At 41.0% G+C, this 15015-nt stretch overlaps 2 protein-coding genes and 1 long non-coding RNA gene across 3 annotated transcripts in view; 1 reads left to right on the forward strand and 2 right to left on the reverse strand.

The window, feature by feature from the left end:
• Positions 1-864: 864 nt before the first annotated feature.
• On the reverse strand, positions 865-12539 carry LOC142662394 (uncharacterized). The gene is made up of 3 exons (XR_012850919.1): positions 12461-12539; positions 1092-1189; positions 865-903 (listed from the first exon to the last, which is right to left on the reverse strand). It is a non-coding gene; the product is annotated as an uncharacterized LOC142662394 (long non-coding RNA).
• LOC142661389 (prostate stem cell antigen-like) lies at positions 3517-10703 on the forward strand. Its single transcript, XM_075838771.1, has 3 exons — positions 3517-3574; positions 7772-7891; positions 10315-10703. The coding sequence occupies exons 1-3, from the start codon at positions 3517-3519 to the stop codon at positions 10518-10520; spliced, it is 384 nt and encodes a 127-aa protein (XP_075694886.1). The 3' UTR covers positions 10521-10703.
• A 1887-nt stretch (positions 12540-14426) lies between the features above and the next one.
• The window catches only part of LOC142661974 (carotenoid-cleaving dioxygenase, mitochondrial-like), a 31022-nt gene continuing 30433 nt past the window's right edge, over positions 14427-15015 (reverse strand). The window contains exons 11-12 of the mRNA XM_075839750.1: positions 14721-14831; positions 14427-14633 (exon numbers count right to left, since the gene is read on the reverse strand). Of these exons, the coding sequence (XP_075695865.1) occupies positions 14514-14633; positions 14721-14831 (231 nt within the window). The 3' untranslated portion in view covers positions 14427-14513. The remainder of the gene's footprint in view (positions 14634-14720; positions 14832-15015) is intronic.

Genomic DNA, 15015 nt, shown 5'->3' on the forward strand with positions numbered 1-15015 from the left:
CCATCCTCTCCCTTGCTCTCCTTGCCATGCAGAAGCAATCGCAATACAGCAGCTTCCCAAAAGATTGCTCCAGACGCTCCTAAATCTTCAGCAGAAATGAGAATCCTGCTGCAGGTCCTCAGAGAGTCTTCCCATAATGATGTACATTCTGCTATTTCCTCCCTGAGAGCAGATATAAACTACATAGGTTAGTGTACTGCGCATCTAGAGGAAAACATGGAGGAATGTGTGGGGGCACATAACTTGGCTGGACACGCATAATGATAGGGGCCCCCCAGAGCAGTTTGCTTGGGGGTAAAACATTGTAGCACAGTCCCATTATTAATTTTTAATTAAGGTTTTTATTTTGGGACTTGGTTTGTTCCTGCTCTCTTTCCCCCTTCCTTTTTTATTCCCACAGTGGTTCTTACCTTATGAGGTCAATCTCAGGTCAGCTGCATTGAACATACGAGCAGGTTCCGGAATTTTCTGTTTCAATATTGATATATTCTGATTGGAGCTTCATAATTTACGGCGGGAAGATTTTCCTTTAAATAGGCAAGCGCTCAGCTGTTCAGGTGCCAGTTTTCCCAGACCTTCAGGACCAGCGCCCGCCCTCCCTATTTTAATAAAGTTTGATATTTTCGCAATGTTTTTTAGTTGGGGTATAGTCTCCCAGCTAATGCTGGGAGGATTTGGCCATTTGTTTATTGATTCTTTTAACAGTTATTGGTTTATTATATTTATTATAAAATTATTGATATTTATATTTTTCAGGTTACCATTAATAAACATCGCGGCCAATTTTTAATCCAAATTCATATGTCTTGGTCTTTTATTCATCTATTTAATTGGGTCTTGTGCTACCATATATACTACCTGCCTGTGTCCTGTCAAATTATTCTGATGGTTGGTTACTTTTTCCTGTAGAAATAAAAGGCCAGAAGCATATTGAAATCCGACAGTAAATTGCAGTCAAACTTAGCAGTGTCTGCTCTCTATTAAGATACATTGCAAATGTTCTCATCCTTCTTAAGGCATTAGATTATATTTAATTCATGTAACAAATAGCAGGAAAACAAGTACAGATCATCAGTAATATCCAGGCTTACCATTATCTGGGTGGGATTAAAGGTGTGAGCCTCTGTAGTTGTTCTGGTTAGTCATTGTCATTGTCATGATGAGACAAGTCACCTTTGTCTATAAAAAACTAAATGAAAAACAAGAAATTAGATTTTAGTCTCAGCTGTCAAACCAGTTCTATACAAGCCTCCTGCTATGGAGGCTTGTAATAATATCATTCCTCCCAACCGTTCCGTATTCAGCGGGACAGTCCCGGATTCCGGGCGATTTCCCGCTGTCCTGGCAGCTGGTGGTTTGTCCCGGTGTCAACTGTATCTGCATCCTCAGGACACAAATACAGTTGAATCCAATGCTGAAGCAGAAAATCGTCAGCTCCCTGCTTCAGCATTCTACTGTGTGAAGCGGACGTGAGTCGCTCGGCACAGACAGGTGCGATGAAGTTACGTCATCGTGCCTGTCTGCGCCGAGCCACTTATAGTGCAGAGTGGAGGAGCAGAGGGAGTGACCAGTGGCAAGATCCTTAAAGGGAATGTGTTGCCAGAAAAACATGTTTTTTTTTTAAAAATTAAACATTTATAGTGTGGGTGATTAAACACTGTTCAAATTTTTTTTATTTTTTTGCACGAGTCCAGGTAATATTATAAATTATTTCTAATTTATAATACTACCCATTTTTGGTCACTAGATGGAGCTGTTCCCAAAATTGCAGCATTGCAACATTGGGATAAAAGCCCTCGCTCTAGTGAGCTCTCAGCATCCCCCCCTCCTTTATCCTGGCTAGTGCCGGGATAAACGAGGGGTTTGAACGATGTAACCTCCTACACTGTGTGTCGCCATTTTTTGAGCTAACCCACAGTGTAGTAGGTTTACATACAGTAGTAAACACACACAAACACGAACATACATTGAAATCTCTTACCTGCTCCTGCCGCCGCGGCTCCCTCCGGCCCGTCCGCTCCGTTTGCTGCCGCTGGTGCAAGTGAACAAATCCGGAAGCCGCGACCGGAAGTAGTAATATTACTGTCCGGCCGCGACTTCCGGTCCACAGGAAAATGGCGCCGGACGGCGCCAATTTCGAATAGGACTGTATGGGAGCGGCGCATGCGCAGTTCCCACACAGACGCCGTACACTGTAGTCAATGGGACGGGAGCCGTTCGCAGTCCCTATGGGACTGTGGCTGCCGTATTCCATGTCTGTATGTGTCGTTAATCGACACACACAGAAATGGAACAAAAAATGGCAGCCCCCATAGGGAAGAAAAAGTGTAAAAATAAGAAAAAGTAAAACACAAACACACAAATGAATATAAACGTTTTTAATAAAGCACTAACATCTTTAACATATAAAAAAAATAATTTGTGATGACACTGTTCCTTTAATCTTGAGTTTTTCAATGACTTCTCAATGGCTTTTGTTGTGTGATATCACGCTGCAGCAAGTTATCACAGTCAAGATAAAAACGGCTACATCCATTTGCTATGGGGGCATTATACTGTATGGAGACATTATGCTGTATGAGGCATTATGCTGTATGGGGTAATTTGTGTGGGCATTATACTGTATGGGGGCATCTGTGTTTGTCTTATACTGTATGTGGCAGCAATTTGACATAATACTGTGTGGGAGGACCTATGGGGCATTATACTGTGGGGGGCAGCTATATTGGCATTATACTGTGTGGGTGTAATGAATCGGGGTAGGGAGACGACAGGTGAGCCCTAATCTACCCGCAACTCAGTCCCTGCCTACTTGCACGGCCCGTCCTAAGTGACGGCGTACAACTGGGCGACGGTCCCTATGCTCAGTAAGTGCAAGACAGACAACACAAGACAAGGGCACACAGAAGCAAAGAGGGAAGTAGGGGCAGTTGCCCATGGAAAAACCGTGAGCAACAGGCAGTGGTGAACGAGCCGAATCAAACCAGGAGAGTACGTAGTAGCAAAACAGCAGGAGAATAGTCAGGCAAGCCAGGGTCAATGTTACAGCGGTCAATCAGGTAAATAGCAGGAATAGCAGAGCCAGGAAACCAGAGAATCACACTCACTTCATTGTTTTTTACTATTATGGCTGAACGGTGCGTGTGTGTATAAATATATATATAATCCCCTAGTACCTTAAATATTTGAAGAAATTGCTTTGCCCCTGAGCCAACCCGATGAATAATGTTTTATTTGTCGGAATAATTCATGATTATTGACTCATAGTGACAAGTCATAGAAATGGTTGGAAAGACTGACGTGTTTATGGCGTAGGAGAAAACAAGTTTGAAATTGTGGCTTAAATACCAAATTAAAACCCCTTAACAACCTCTCATTGTGGAATATATCCCTACTCCACCTTGTTTATGGGTGGCTCCACTCTAGATCCTTATAAAAAGACCAGTTCTTCCAAGAATCAGTTTTGTGGATTCAATTAATGTAGAGAGGTTACATCGTTCCACAACGCTCACCACAATGAATATCGCCACTGTGGCACTAATATCAGTCTCTGCGCTATGGAGCATTTTGGAAGGTAAGTTATGATTGATGCTGGAAACCTCTACACTACTTTCAAGTTTGGCCGTATTTAGTCATTTCAGGTGATAAAAAATTGCAATAAGATACGCAGGATTGATATGGACATTACAGATAAGATCTCTACATACCACACCCTTTTTCATATATTAGACTACATAATATTAAAATATTTCATTCTCACATTCTTATATTAGAAATTCACTGTGCTTATCAACAATTTGTTAAAATTATTTATACATTAAAAATAATTGAAAGAAACATAATAATTGCCTTAATGTCTATAAAAGGACCGAGCTACATTTAAGAATAAGAGCTCTGCTTTTGGAATGCAACGGTTTTCCCCATTAAGATCAACGGGGAAAGCGTTGCAAAAACTCCACAAAACAGTGACCAATAAGGTGGCGGAATTGCTGTTGAATTCTGCTGCGGACAGTCCGCGGTGGAAATCTACAGCAGCCGTATTTTACATTGATTCCTATACATTTGTAGGTAACTTGGTTAAGAGATTGCGGAATATAACTGTGGGGAATTTAGGCTGCGGTGCGGAATTATCACTCCGCAGCATGCACGTTTTGTTGTGGAGAAGCAGCGAAAAGTCTGCTGTGATATCTGCAACGTGTAAATTACCTGTCAAATATGCAATGTTGCTGAAGAATTGTTGCATAATTGCCGCGAATATGCACCAACATTTGCAGCGGAAAAATTCTGCCACGTCTGAACGTGCCCTAATAGTACATGTTGCAGTTTATAAAAAAAATAAAAACGGCATAACCTGAAAACTGCACTATGGAATGGGATTCCATGAAATTACTCATGGAAATCCTATTCACAACAGTATAATATCTAGCTGATGTGGTAATTTAATGCAGCAAGACCACTGTGTGAGTGAAAACAGCCATAAAGTGAATATTCACCCTGGAACACCATTTAACTTTTTTTTTTTCATCTATATGGGTTCAAAATTCTGTGCTGATTAATTCATTAATATCTTAGTAATCAGAGCTTTGCTTTTCCGATACAGAGCTCCAAATCTCCTGCGTAGACATAGATTTTAAAAAATAACATGCTGGCTGCATGCCGCCACCACTAGAGGGATCTTGGGATACTGCAGACTGTTTCTACATTACTGCAGTAAGCTCATAAGCTCCCCCTAGTGGTGGTTGCAGACAGCATGTTATTTTTTTAAAATGTCTATGCAGGGGATTTGGAGCTCTGTATCGGAAAAGCAAAGTTCAGTGACAAAACAACATGTGACTTATATAGCAGATACACAATGCCACGTAACATGATTGCAGTCGTTTTCTGGTGTGATGCCTCCATCTGCTTCAAATAATGTTCACCTGTCTGCAACTGTTAATCAAATTACATCTCTTCCGATCTCCGTGACAATGGAGTTAATTTACCTAACACACCTGTCGTGGTCACAGAGAATAATTCCTATAGGGGCCTGGGATAGAACAGGTCAGGTAGGCTTAAAGGGGTTGTCCGAGATACGATCAAATTTTCAAAAAGTGTCATACATTACCCCTTATACAGACAACCTAAATAAAGCAGTATTTAAAAAAAAATAATCCACTTACCACATCTCTTCTTTGAATTTAGCGCCGTTTGTTTACATGCAGTCCAGGTCCGGTTGGTTGATGCTTCCTTCTGATGAAACTTTTTTTCCCTGCATGCATTGCAGGCTGTAATGAGCGTGCATGTAGGGTCCATGTGTGACACTGTTTGTTAGACCCTGTATCTAAGCGTAACACAATGTAGGCTTAGATACAGGACCCCAGCAGACAGTAATCGGATGCAGTATACAGTGGCGGATTATCATTAGGGCGTTTCGGGCGGTCGCCCGGGGCCCAAGACTGCCAGGGGGCCCAAGGAGCCTATGACCGCCCGAACCCCCTCATGCCCAGTGGCGTCGCTAGCACCGGAGGGAGCCCCGGTGCCAGGACCGCACCTGTCAGGCGAGGGGAGCTTTGCTTCTACTTAGCAGCCGTGGTCTGTGCTGCTTTAGAAGCTCCCCCTCCAGCCCCCCTTCCCTGCTCTAAACATCTCTGCTGCTAGCTGTCGGGACATGGGGGAGGGGAGACTGTCGGCGGGCTCTGTGCTGTGAGCAGGAGAAGAGCTGCAGTGAAGACATAAAAGGTAAGTGCATGTGTGTTTAATATCCATATTCATGTATGTTTAATATCCATATTCATGTGTGTTTAATATCCATATTCATGTGTGTTTAATATCCATATTCATGTATGTTTAATGTCCATATTCATGTATGTTTAATGTCCATATTCATGTATGTTTAATGTCCATATTCATGTATGTTTAATGTCCATATTCATGTGTGTTTAATATCCATATTCATGTGTGTTTAATGTCCATATTCATGTATGTTTAATGTCCATATTCATGTATGTTTAATGTCCATATTCATGTATGTTTAATGTCCATATTCATGTGTGTTTAATGTCCATATTCATGTATGTTTAATGTCCATATTCATGTATGTTTAATGTCCATATTCATGTATGTTTAATGTCCATATTCATGTGTTTACAAGGTGTACTTTGTGTATAATGTGCATACTTAGTGTATAATGTGCATACTCGTGTGTACTTTGTGTACTATGCATACTTTGTGTATAATGTGCCTACTTTGTGTACTTTGTGCATAATGTGTGTACTTTGTGTACTGTGCGTACTTTGTGCATAATGTGCGTACTTTGTACTGTGCGTACTTTGTGCATAATGTGCGTACTTTGTGCGTACTTTGTGCATAATGTGCGTACTTTGTGCATAATGTGCGTACTTTGTGCATAATGTGGTACTTTGTGTACTGTGCATACTTTGTGCATAATGTGCCTACTTTGTGCATAATGTGCGTACTTTGTGCATAATGTGCGTACTTTGTGCATAATGTGCGTACTTTGTGCATAATGTGCGTACTTTGTGCATAATTTGCGTACTTTGTGCATAATGTGGTACTTTGTGTACTGTGCGTACTTTGTGCATAATGTGCCTACTTTGTGCATAATGTGCGTACTTTGTGCATAATGTGTGTACTTTGTGCATAATGTGCGTACTTTGTGCATAATGTGCGTACTTTGTGCATAATGTGCGTACTGTGTGTACTTTGTGCATAATGTGCCTACTTTGTGTACTAGTGTTTAGGTAGTGTTAGCAATAGTTACGGCGCGGCAGGGTGGTGGTGGAGAAGGGGGGCCCAAGTTTGGGTAACAGCCCAGGGCCCATGGTCTTCTTAATCCGCCACTGGCAGTATACTATTATAGGCTCTGCTCCAGAGGACTCTGTGGAATCCCCTGACATCGGAGCAGAGCCTATACTAGCGTTCTGAGGCTCCTCCTTGGGTCTGCTCTGTCCTCTCCCTAGGGAGCAACGGGCAGCAGATAACAGCCTCAAGGGCTGCATGCAGTCCGTGTGCCGCGTGTTTGATAACCCGTTATCAAAGCCTACTATGTGTAGGCTTTGGCAGTGTATTTAGTTCTAAAACATAAAAGTGCCGGTGCTGATATTGTACCTCGTAGACCGGGATAGTCATACGCAGGTGCCGTCCTTGTTCACTGTGAACACACACAGGCGCGCTCACAGTGAACAACTACATAGGCTGGGCGGGCTCTAAAGAACCAGCACCCGCAGAAACGACACGTCACCAGTGACGTGTCGTATACCATCCGAGGTCTCTCTGGTCCGAGACCATGCGATGGGTATATGACACGACAGTGGAGGAGGCAGAAAACGTGACGTCGGAGGTCATGTGATCAGCAGGAAAAAGCTAGAATGCACAGGTAAGTAAATTATGAAATTGTAAATATCTGCAATGTGGTTTTAAATGTACAAAAAAAAAAAAAATCGCGGACAACCCCTTTAACCCATGAAGCTAGAAGCAGTGCAGGATGGCTTCCAGTCCCAGATTGTGTTGGGAGGACACATGCTTGAACTAGGGGATTAAAGGCAGAATAGTAGTAAAAAAATTAAAAATAAAGCTAATAATTAACTCCTCTGTGAACAAAATATTATTTCCTCCTCCTTAGATTCACACCGGGCGGTTTTATTGCACTCTGTGGGTTTTCCCTTATGACTTCAAAGGAGAAAAACTACACATAATCCCCCACCCAACCCCCCATAAAAAGTCACACAAATGAACCTCTGACTAAACATTTTTTTATGTCTTATTATTCTAGTGAATTCTTTGCAGTGCTATTCTTGTTCCGAGATGAAAAACAATACCGAGTGCAACCATCTACCAATAGTGACCTGTAACTCCTCCAGCTATTGCCTTACACAAGTAGAGAAGATACTGGGTAAGTTCTTCTTCTTTATATTGCGCTCTCTTGTATCGCTGTATCAATCATACATTTTATTAATGTGTTTGCTACTTTATCACCACAGACATACAGTAGCTTGAAGCTCCCACACACCAAAGCAAAATCTGTAAGACTGGATTCGCACAGTGCAGATTTGCTGCAGATTTTGGATGTATTATTTTAAGCCAAAACCAGGAACAGAACTTAAACAGAAGAAATATATAAAGGACCTTATAGGTCTCCTCTCCTGGATCTAATTTGGCTTACAAAATGCAGGCAAAATCTGTAGCAAATCTGCAATGCGGGAACCCAGCCTAAAAGGGCTCCTGATGTTAGGGCATGCAGCAGAAATTCACATATACGTTGTGGATTGTTACTGAGTGTTGTGGCAGATTTCACACTTTCAGGTGCAAAGAGTGAAACCTGCCGCAAAATCCAACGTTTTTGGTGGATTTGTGTTACAATCTGCGGTGGTAATTTTTTTGCCATTGATTTTACTGTGAATCTGCCTTAAATGATGTTACATTTGGATTTTGCTTCTGACTTGATGCGGTTTTATAAATCTGTGACAAAAATTCTGCAATGCAGGCTGTTTATACAAGGCAGATTAACTGTAGGAGAAAATCAGAATAGAAAATCCACTCTCATACTCGTGCAGATTTTTATGCAGGTTTGACCATTTGTAATGGTTAGGGTATGTTCACACGTAGTCAACCAAAACGTCTGAAAATCCAGAGCTGTTTTCAAGGGAAAACAGACCCTGCTTTTCAGACGTTTTTTTACCAACTCGCATTTTTCGCTGCGTTTTTCGCGCCGTTTTCGCGGCGTTTTTTACGTCCGTTTTTGGAGCTGTTTTCATTGGAGTCTATGAGAAAACAGCTCCAAAAACGTCCAAAGAAGTGTCCTGCACTTCTTTTGACGAGGCTGTTATTTTACGAGTCGTCGTTTGACAGCTGTCAAACGACGATGCGTAAATAACAGGTCGTCTGCACAGTACGTCGGCAAACCCATTCAAATGAATGGGCAGATGTTTGCCTACGTATTGGAGCCGTATTTTCAGACGTAAAACGAGGCATAATACGCCTCGTATACGTCTGAAATTTGGCCGTGTGAACATACCCTAAGGGAGAAAGCCACGTCAAAATCCACCACATTTCCGCAGCAGAATAGAGCATACCGCAAATTTGATAATCCACAGCTAGCTCTAAAGTCTGCAATGTGTGAATGAGGTATGAAAACCCCATTAAATTACATTGCACCGCAGTTTGCTGCAGATTTTCTTCTGCTAAAAGCAAACAGAGATCTTGTAAATGCATTCATTGAAACACAAAGGGGAAGATTTACTTGCCGTCTAAGGGTATGTTCACACTCACTAATTACGGACGTAATTCGGGCGTTTTTGCCCTGAAATACGTCCGAAAAATGCGGCTTGAAAGCGTTGACAAACATCTGCCCATTGAAAGCAATGGGCTGACGTTTGTCTGTTCACACGAGGCGTATATTTACGCGCCGCTGTCAAATGACGGCGCGTAAATAGACGCCCGCGTCAAAGAAGTGACCTGTCGCTTCTTGGGGCGTAATTGGAGCCGTTATTCATTGACTCCAATGAAAAGCAGCGCCAATTACGCCCGTAATGGACGCGGCGTTCAAGCGCCTGCACATGCCGTTACGGCTGAAATTACGGGGATGTTTTCTCCTGAAAACATCCCCGTAATTTCAGCCGTTACGGACGCTGCCGTGTGAACATACCCTAAGATTTAGACCTATACACAGCCTACATTTTGATCAGGCAGTCAGAGGATGTGCTGAATTTATCAAAGTGGGGCACGCTGTATGATAAATTTGGCGCATCTTGCTAGACATGATAGACGCTTATCTCTTCCTTATACCCTCTCAGCTGGCTTAGTTAAGTGCAGGTTTTTTTTTGTAGTGCAGCGGTGCATTTTAATGCGACATTGCTTTCCACTAAGCTATGCCCCTCTTAAAAAGGGTCTAGTGAGCTGCAAACATCTGTTCTTTTATTAATAATAAATTTGTTTGAATTGATTTGCACCAAAACAGGCGCAAGTTACACCATCATTCAATAATTCAACTTTGTTTAAATAAATGTGGAAAACTCTTTTACATTTAAAAGTCTTCTTTAAAGGGGATGTCTGGGCACAGGATAAGTCATCAGTATATGATTGATGGGGGTCCAACACCCAGACCAGAAAACTAATCAGCTGCTCTGGTGGCCTCCTGGCGCTGGGTTTTATGCAGTGTATGCAGAGTTCGGAGACGGAAGCAGATGGCTCCGACCACTGTATAGCGGCCATGCTGTGGATAGGTCATCGGTTGTCCTTGCCCAGACAACCACTTTAAGATGACTTACAACCAATGAAAGTACTCGTCTTAACCAGGTTCTTTTTCTTTTTATACAGTCCGTAATCTGAAGATAACTAAGAGATGTGCCCTAAGCCCTGAGTGTAACTCAGCAGACTACAACGTATGGCTAGCATCAAAGCACACATCTTGTTGTACTGGAGACCTATGCAATGAATATGCCAACGGCCAGACCAATATAACATATAACACTCTTCTAATAGTGGCTGCATTTCTGGCTCTTTGTATCTTCAAGAACATATAGTCTGAAAATATCAACGTCAAAAGACTTTTTTACAAATGCAATAATCTGAAGAACATGTAAATTTTACATAAAAAATAAAAACTTGGGATAAGGGAGAATAAAGATGGCACTAGTCCCTCGAGTACCGAGTGGTGCAGGACTTTTTTCCCACCATAGCAAATCCTTCATGTTGCTCTACTTCACATCTGGTCAATGTTAAGTTGGACCTATACTTTTCCTGGAACACATAAACCACCAGTTCTAGAGATACCTTTTTAGCAGTCCAGAGCAATGTACATACCTATCAGTGGCACCAGATTATAGAGTGGGCATAAGGGGTGATTGCCCAGGGTCCTCCACCACCCTGTTTCCTCAAGGGCTTTCAACAATCCCAAACCATGTTTTCTACAGCAGCAGATATACAGGGACATTTGGGCTGCCCCATGCCTGTTACATTTCGGCAGATCCTGTGGACGTTGGCAGGGTATTATCTAATGTGCTTAATTTAGCCAAGCGTTATATAATGCTGGGGAGGTGGGTGACATCAACTGTTTTGCCCAGGGGCCTCCAACAACCTTTATCCAACCCAGAGTGTCACATGGTGATGTGAAATATAGTACCTTAGCTCCTATAAAAATCACTTCATCAAAAAAGACACAAGTATCCTGACTAAAAGGTGATAATAAATTCATATGTTTGACTTTTATCTGATGTTTGCTATTTTGTATGCAGTGAGATTCCTTTCTTAACACATCTAAATGTTGGTGAAAGAGGCTGTCAAACTAAATAAAAAGTTATTGTTTAAGAACCAATCCTTCATCTTTTGACCAGAAAAATGTGCCCTCTGAGGATTTGAAAAGTGGAGGCCAAGGGCCAAAATGTGAGCACCAACAGCTGCCAGTTGCCCACCACTGACCTTGATGATCTCTTACACCAAAAACCCCCAAGACATTTGAGATAATGTTATATGGATCGATAAATCACACACGTTGATCATGCATGAAGCAAATTTGATATTTAACAGTGAGTGCAGGATGGCAGTCACATATGGTGGAGATGTTATTGGGTGTTGCTGCCTTAGGAACAGATTGTTATATTTGACACATTTGAGAATTCTGCACTGTACTGGGTATCATAAAGGTATCATACCTATTATACTTTTGTCTTTTTTGACACAAAAGTATTTAACATTTCGCACTGTACTGGGAAAACTTTCATAATATCAGGTCATCTGTAGGCTTAAGATTAAAAGTGATTGGGTTTTGCAGGAAGACATAAAACCTACAGTAATATCAAGTCTCCATTTAAATGACTAATAAGAAACACTGGATTGACCTAGTCAAAGCCCTGACCTGAGGATAGAGATGCTGTAGCAGGAGCCGTGTGCAGTTCAATGTGTCTGAACCAAAGCAGTTAGGCTAGAATCAACAGTGACGTTAAAAACCTATAATTCGTCATACTTTGGAGCATGGCACAATTATTTTTTTTAAATAGATTATTATGTGCTGCATATTCTGGAACCACACAACATGAATCCTAAATACGCTTGTCTGAATGAGGCCTTAGGCTTCGTGCCCATGAAAGAGTCACGTGCACAGTGCCTTACGAAGGCACACAGAATCCCCACGGCTACTAGGAATCAGTAGTTAGGGTGTGTTCAAATCAGCGTTGTCTTTCCGTCGGAGGAACCCCTCAACGGAAAGGCAAACGGAAACCATAGTTTCCTTTTTGATCACCATTGATCTCAATGGTGACGGATACTTTGCTACTGGTTTCTGTTTGTCACCGTTGTGAAAGGGTTCAGTTTTTTTATGGAATCAATAGCGCAGTCGACTGCGGCATTAAATAAGTCATGGCAAGAATTTTTTTTTGTCAGTTGGATTCATACAGAATGCGACAGAATTAAAACGCTGTCTGTCGCCATATATAATCACAGGTGGCAGTACAGTGTCCGTCCTTACCTTTCTTTTTATCTCAACGTATGCTGATATGTTTGATGTGTAATGATCAGCTTTGGAAAAAAAAAAGAAAATATTTTGTGATACTCCGTCACGAGATGTCTGTGTGGCCAACCAGTGGTATTGATATGAATTGCAGCCTTCCAATGGTTCTGCTATGAGGTCACTATATTGTATTGAATTGTACAAAGTTTTACTATGGCCTAGATGTAGATGTCTTACATTTCGCCTTCAAAGCTACATGTTTAGTTTGCGTTTCCAGTTTCAAAGATCACAACAACCAAAGGATGTGCCAGCGCAGAAGAATGAAGTTGCGAAGACGTCAATATATGGGAACGGGAAAAAACCATATGGTGCTGCAAAGACGACTTATGCAACATATTTACAAATATTGTCAAGGCGCAAACCTATAGCGACAATTCACATGCTCCGAAGAGTGACCCGTTACCTGTCATCCACACTTTAGCCCTAGTCATATCTTTTATATTGTGCTTACAGATAGAAACATTTATTGCATTTTGAGGAAAAAGCCTTTAATTCATGAACATAGGTACAAGGGAAAAACAGTGGAAGTAATCTGGTGTGTACTGTGCATTGCAGCAAATTTCTAAACCTTATGTGAGTAGCGCTCCATGTATAATTCTGCATTACCAATTTTATTTGGACAAAGTAAGTCACAGAGCCTCCCATAAGAGTGTCAGCTAAAAATAATTCCTTAGATGTGCCCCCCTTGTGTCCCTTCCCCCAGTGCCCCCTATAGTGCTAATGCACAAATAGCAAAAGTAGAATTTTTTAAAAAAATTCAGCAAATCTTTGGCTGAATTGGAAAAAAGTCGTACCAGCGATACTCACAGTAAAGATTAATGAAATGTAAAACTTTACGTCAGTGCACCTGGACGCATTTTATGAAACATTTAAGATGATTTACATTTTTCTCTTTAATTATTTAGAAAAGATTGATTCTTAATATTCAAACCTTAGGCCTCGCTTACACGACAAGGGAGGCCAGGGCCTAGTGCGATGGGAGACGTAGACCTGGTTCATTCAGTTATGTCCATGACACGAAATTGGTCTATAAAAAGATGTTCGAACAAAATAGTGTTGCCATAGCAACTGAGGTGATGCATGAAATAATTTTCCAAATATTACAATAAAGATCACTAGGTGTGGTGAGGGTATTATGAGAAATAATTAATCTGAGTGCTACACATCCATATAATACATAGATACACATGGAGAATAGCAAGAAAAGACAGGGCTCCACTGCTCCTGGGACTCCTCCATGCCCAATTTGTGCAGCAATTTTGTAGCGCCAGTTACTCTAACAATTGGCAGAATTACCGTATATAGAGAATCTGTTCGCTCCTCTATGATTATTTTATGGGGGAAGAAAGAGTGACAGATTGTCCAAAAATTCAGGACCAAAAGTCTCTCACTGTCATCACATTTTTTACTGTCCTGCAGATCTTTATTAAGTTCCCCTCAGTTTTTTAATTCATGACCCATTTACCTCAATTAAAAAAACAAAAAAAAGGATTTTAATGAATTTGGTAAAAAAAATAAAAAGGTCCATATGTAACTGAAGACTTTTGAACATTGACATCAGTTTGAGGACCACAGAAATGAATAGGATCCATCAACATGAATCCAGCCTAACTTTGTCCTCAATGACTTTCTCCACCCATATAAAGGAGTTGTGAAAAAAAGCTACTTCTTTCCAGAAACAGAGCTGCTTTTCACTATGGGCTGTGTCTTATATTGCAGCTTATCATCATTCACTTGAATAAAGTTGAGCTGCAATACCAGGCACAGCCCATGGACAAGAGTGGCGCTGTTTCTGGAAGAAAGAAGCCATGATTTTATAATCTCATACAACCCCTCTCACACCCAGAACAGCAGTCACTCTTTTCTGGTCTCTTTGATCTGTAAGATCATATCATACAGCAACAACACAACAGGACTGCATAACTAGAATTTACAAAATATAACATTTATTCTTTAAAATTCACAGTATTTAGAATTAATGTTAAATCATAATCAAATCTTCCAACTATATTTAGGTCTTCTGAGGTACAAAGATCCCGTGAAACCCGAATGGTATATTTACAGGTACTTCAGCTCTGGCAATTTCAGTAAAATCTTTGGCGTCCAAAATCAGAAGGAAGGTATTTTTATGCTAAAAAAAAAAAAAGGGATTGGATTTTGGTTAATACCCTAAGCTAAAAACATTATGAAAATATGACCACCCATACTAGCACCTTACCTGATCTGGTGTAAGAACAGGTGAAAGAATTACACCATCATCTTCCTCAACAGAATTTGGATAAGGCACAAATATAGGCTCTGAGGGATAGTACCCATCCTCCTTCCATATCTACAATATTCAACATGCATATGTAAGATTTATTTAGTACATGAATAATTGCAAAAATGATGGTGACAATTGACGGTTGCATTATTAATCACTGGGGTGTAGAACAACAATTATTAGCTGGTCTGAGTATAAAATCTGCCTAGATTAAATATTATAGGGAGATAACAAAAATAAGGAAAGATGC

Source organism: Rhinoderma darwinii, chromosome 10 (genome assembly GCF_050947455.1).
Source record: "Rhinoderma darwinii isolate aRhiDar2 chromosome 10, aRhiDar2.hap1, whole genome shotgun sequence".
Taxonomy (NCBI): domain Eukaryota; kingdom Metazoa; phylum Chordata; class Amphibia; order Anura; family Rhinodermatidae; genus Rhinoderma; species Rhinoderma darwinii.